The sequence below is a fragment of the Terrapene carolina genome, unplaced genomic scaffold (genome assembly GCF_002925995.2).
Source record: "Terrapene carolina triunguis isolate 2854851 unplaced genomic scaffold, T_m_triunguis-2.0 Scaffold96, whole genome shotgun sequence".
Classification (NCBI taxonomy): Eukaryota; Metazoa; Chordata; order Testudines; family Emydidae; genus Terrapene; species Terrapene triunguis.
Genome location: NW_020664447.1, coordinates 33,057,985 through 33,063,009, shown reverse-complemented (window position 1 = coordinate 33,063,009; position 5,025 = coordinate 33,057,985). Strand labels below are relative to the sequence as shown.

Sequence of the window (5,025 nt, the reverse complement as noted above, 5' to 3'; positions counted from 1 at the left end):
CCCCCCCCCCCCCCCCCCCCCCCCCCCCCCCCCCCAGGCGTCCCGATATTTTATCTCTCTGATCTGGTCACCCTATTGTGGGGCATCCTGGGTCCCTGCACTCTCCCCAAACACTGATCAGCTCCAGTAGCTCAGCATTGTTCTAAACTGGGTGTCCTTTGCTCCATGGAGCGGGCATTATCACCTGGCCAGATAAGTGAGCACTTGCCAAGAAAACAGGAAGGGGATTTTCAAAGTTCCCAGGGCTTTACAGGGGGAGGGGTGGATGTCTGTTTACCTGGCCTCAGAGCAGCAGAGGTCTGATAGAAGGATAAAAGGACAATATGTCCCGAGCTGGATATGCTTTTGATCGCCAAAGGAAAATAGAAAAGTTTAAATATTTCTAGGCTTGACAGAATTCAATTTTTTTTTTATAATTTTGATGGATAATATCAGTGTTTGTTTTTAACCATTTTTAAAGATTTTTATTGATTTAAATTTTCATAGTTTTGCAAAATTATAGGTTTTAAACTTTTTTTAGCAATTTCAATTTTCACATTTGCAGGAAATAATGGGGGGGGGTGTCAGACAATAATTATTTAATGGCAATAGATGTCAAGATTCAAAATTAAAGCTTTATAACCATTAAAATAGAAACTGTCAACATCACATGTCAAAATATACAAAATAAATATCCTTAAATCAAACTCTAATAAGTTCTCAAGCTGCATTTTTCTCACTTTTCCAATCTGTAAATTTTGATTATCAATGGAAATATTTTTCTTTGGTTTGGGTGTGTACAGTGAAATCAATGCTTACCGACATTTAGTGATAAAAATCTAATCCTTCCAAGCCTACATATTTCTAAAAAGTTAAGAAAAATTAGGCCAACATTTTCAAAGTCAGATGTCTAAAGTTAGGCTCCGGAATCTGTAAACATAAATGGCGTGAATTATATAGGTGCTATTGCTAAGCATCAACACATCGTGCTAAAGTCAATGAGAGCTGAAGGTGCTCAGCACCTTTCAAAATCAGGTCAGTTCTATTAAGGCACCTAAATATGGATTTAGGAACCTAACTTTAGGCAGTCATGTTTTAAAATTCTGGCCACAAACTATAAAGCCTGATTAAAATTGTTGTACAATAAAATACCCCAATCAGTTTAAACAAAGGTACCAAGTCAGAAATTAGAAGGCACAAACCTTATTGAGTCTTTTAAATTCTGTGAGGTTGATTAAAACTATGTTTTTGCCCTGTGGAGATATAGCTAGACGAATATAGCAAATATAATCTGTCATACTCAGTGACAAAAAAGGACTTTAAAATGTATAAAAAGGACAAAAATTCATTTTTATTTTCATGCTGTTTTTAATTTTAGGGACTGCTCCAAATGGCAGTCAGGTCATCTATTCAATATCTAAAATTATTTTTTACCATTTCCAGTATTTATCAGGTAAGGTATTAAGAGAAGGCCATACACACACTGTGCATTCCAAAGCACAAAAGAAGGGAGGAGGGCTTTTTCATGTAACACCTTAGGAATTCTCCCCAGCAAAACACTTCCAGTGTTGAAAGACAGTAGTAATACTGTACCTTGATTTCTTCAATTTCGTCTGGCACGATCTTGTATGCAGATATAGTCCCACCCAACCTGAAATTGGGAGAAGAAAATATTCTCATAACCAGTATCACAAAGCATGGAATGTTGTTCATGTTGTCACTGTTATTTCTTAGTATGTTAGTCCTGAGTGTAAACTTGGTATTTGAGCAGTTCAGAAAATGTTTCTTTCATTACCCAAATAAAAACCTTTAAGTAGTTAAAATGAGCATCAGAACCAAAGTGTGCTTGGCGAGCCTGAGAGGTAAGATTACGTCAACCAAGCAGGAATTACCATCATTAGGGCTTTATTCTTTACTTCAACTGTCATTAATTACCAGATTCTACAATTTTTTCTAAATTATAAAATAATAAAATATAATATACCCTGGGGAGTTGGGAAACTAATTTCAAACCAGACCTAAAAACGGGCGTAACAACGGGGGCTGGGAGGAAGGACCTAGGAGATATCAATAGGAATATGCAGTTATTCAGCAAAGGGAAGTGCACAGCATGATGGAGCAGATTTTTGGGGGGGTAAAAATAGCTAAATAGAATGGACAAGTAGAAGATCTAAGGCTATGTTTTAGTCACCGATATTTTTAGCAAAAGTCATGGACAAGTCATGGGCAGTAAACAAAAATTCACTGCCTGTGACCTGTCCATGACTTTTACTATATACCCTTGACTAAAACTTGGGGGGAGGGGAGACAGCTCAGGGGGGGGGGGGAGAGGGAAGGGGCCCAGACCGGGGGCGTTGCAGGTGGTTGGGGCGGGGTGGGCCGCACGTGCTCGGGGTGGGGGATGCACCACGGGTGCTTGGGGTGGGGAGGGCGGCCTGAGGGGCACCACGGGTTCTTGGGGGGTGGGAGGGGAGTTTGGCGGGGGTGGGACAGGTTCCCTACCTGGCTCCTGGGAAGCAGCAACCTCCAGCCCCAAGCTCCACGTGTTGCCTCTGCTCCGCCCCAAACCTCAGTTCTGTAGCTCCTATTTGCTGGGAACCACGGCCAATGGGAGCAGCAGGGGCGGTGTCTGTGGGCTGAGGCAGCACATGGAGCTAGGAGCTGAGGGAGGGGAGTTCCTGTCGTCCTTCCGGGGAGCCCCCCACAGGTAAGCACTACCCCAGTCCTGAGCCTCCCCACACCGAAACTCCTGCTGCTGGGGGGGCTCGAGACTGCCCCAGCAGCAGCCGGTGTGACTGCTCAGACAGACCGGCTGCTGCAGAAGTCACGGAAAGTCATGGAATCCGTGACTTCTGTGACCTCCATGACAAACACGGAGCTTTACTAATTAGTAAGTTTCTTATAGGTATTGTGGAAGATATGGATCTTCAGGAGATATTGAAGAGCCTGATCCAAAGCCCTTTGAAGTCAACCATTGGAAAGACAACCATTGACTTCAATGGACTTTGGCTAGTATCCTATATGAAGAGAGAGGGTAGAGGCTTTATGGACCAACTCAGGAAGGACATTCCATATACAGCGACCAACATGGAAGAAAGTGCAGAGATAATTGTGGAAAAAAGAGACAAACAGAACAACTCATTTCTCATAGACCATCAAGAACTATTGGATTGTAAAGCCTACAGAAGGTAAAAACTTCTGGCTGCTACAACTCTGAGCTAGATTTGAATAGCAAACAAATATTGAACAAACCACAAAAAAAGCCCCTCAGCCATACACTCCTAAGCTAGCACTGTTTTATGATGGCACTTCCGTGTTGATGTATATTACCAAATATGTGAGGCAGCAGTAGAGATTCATTTTGCTCCACATACCTAGCTCACAATTCAGCAGTAAAGGAGTTATAGAAATTCATTTCATTTAAATGCCATGGTCACATAGTTATGTTTTTTTAATAGTTCACATTTTAAAAAATCCTCCAGAGTTTGAAATCTCCACTTAGAAAATTGGAAATTCAATTTCATCTCCTTAATGATTCTGTGATTTCATTTATAACTACTTGTTTGGGAAGTTTTAATAGATTTACATGTAAATATTAAAAATGAAAAAATTAATAATTACAACACTGAACTTATCATTTTGCTTAGAGAAACATCATACAGTAATATCATCATAACATTTCTCTATTTAGCAGGGCCTGCCAATATTACAGAATGACCCTCTTTACATCACCTTGGACATGTTGTTTTTAGTTATTTTATTAAACGGAATGAAACTATTGACTCTACTCATATTTATCAAACCAGGGGTATCTATCAAATGTTAATATTCAAAAAAATTGTACAGGTGTGCTGTTTTTTTAGGAGAAGATATTTTGAGTATTGAATAAATGGTAATCAAAGACCTGAGTATCTATTTGTCCTTTATTTTGCTGGGTACATAAATGTTGTGGTTTTATTTTTAAACAACATGGCTATTGCATATGCATACACTCCTTTTTTCACCACAATTTCTCCAATATTTATCCTCATTCAGTCTCTATTTTTTAACTAGACTGGTGTGAGGTACCACTGAAAAAATATCTTAAAGAAATTTTATTTTATTATACTACAAACTAAGGTTGATGGTCCTTATTTTCAGATCAAAGCCCATTTCTCTGGCATAATTTGCCTATCCAAATTCTTTCCCACCATATCATGCATTGCCTTTTTTTTTTAAAAAAAAGTTGTCTGGAAAGATTGATATGTTGGTTTTAACTTTCGTGTTTCTTAATCAAAGCTTCTATTAAAAATAGAAAGATACTTTTTTAAAAAGTTGAGAAACATCGTGCCTAAGTAGAATGTACTGGTACAAGGGGAGAGCGAGCCAGTTATAGTTTTAGTTTCTAAATAAATTAGAAAAGTTTTTTTGGTAAACAGCTGGCCAACTGTATGTATTCTCAAAAAGAACAGGAGTACTTGTGGCACCTTAGAGACTAACAAATTTATTTGAGCATAAGCTTTCGTGGGCTACAGCCCACTTCATTGGATGCATGTAGTGGAAAATACAGTAGGAAGATATATATATACACAGAGAACATGAAACAATGGGTGTTACCATACACACTATAAGGAGAGTGATCAGTTAAGGTGAGCTTTTATCAGCAGGAGAGAAAAAGAACTGTTTGTAGTGGTAATGAAAATGGCCCATTTCCAGCAATTGACAAGGAGATATGAGGAACTGTGGGGGGGGGGGGGAAATAAGCATGGAGAAATAGTTTTACTTTGTGTAATGGCCCATCCACTCCCAGTCTTTATTCAAGCCTAATTTAATGGTGTCCAATTTGCAAATTAATTCCAATTCAGCAGTCTCTCATTGGAGTCTGTTTTTGAAGTTTTTTTGTTGTAATATTGCGACTTTTAGGTCTGTAATCGAGTGGCCAGGGAGATTGAAGTGTTCTCCAACTGGTTTTTGAATGTTATAATTCTTGACGTCTGATTTGTGTCCATTTATTCTTTTACGTAGAGACTGTCCGGTTTGGCCAATGTACATGGCAGAGGGGCATTG

At 39.3% G+C, this 5,025-nt stretch overlaps 1 protein-coding gene across 12 annotated transcripts in view; it reads right to left on the bottom strand.

The window, feature by feature from the left end:
• The window catches only part of GPHN (gephyrin), a 662,403-nt gene that overhangs the window by 296,960 nt on the left and 360,418 nt on the right, over positions 1 to 5,025 (bottom strand). For all 12 annotated transcript variants that reach the window (XM_026651346.1, XM_026651349.1, XM_026651348.1 and 9 more), the window contains exon 3: positions 1,573 to 1,630. In XM_026651346.1, coding sequence (XP_026507131.1) covers positions 1,573 to 1,630 — 58 coding nt within the window. The remainder of the gene's footprint in view (positions 1 to 1,572; positions 1,631 to 5,025) is intronic.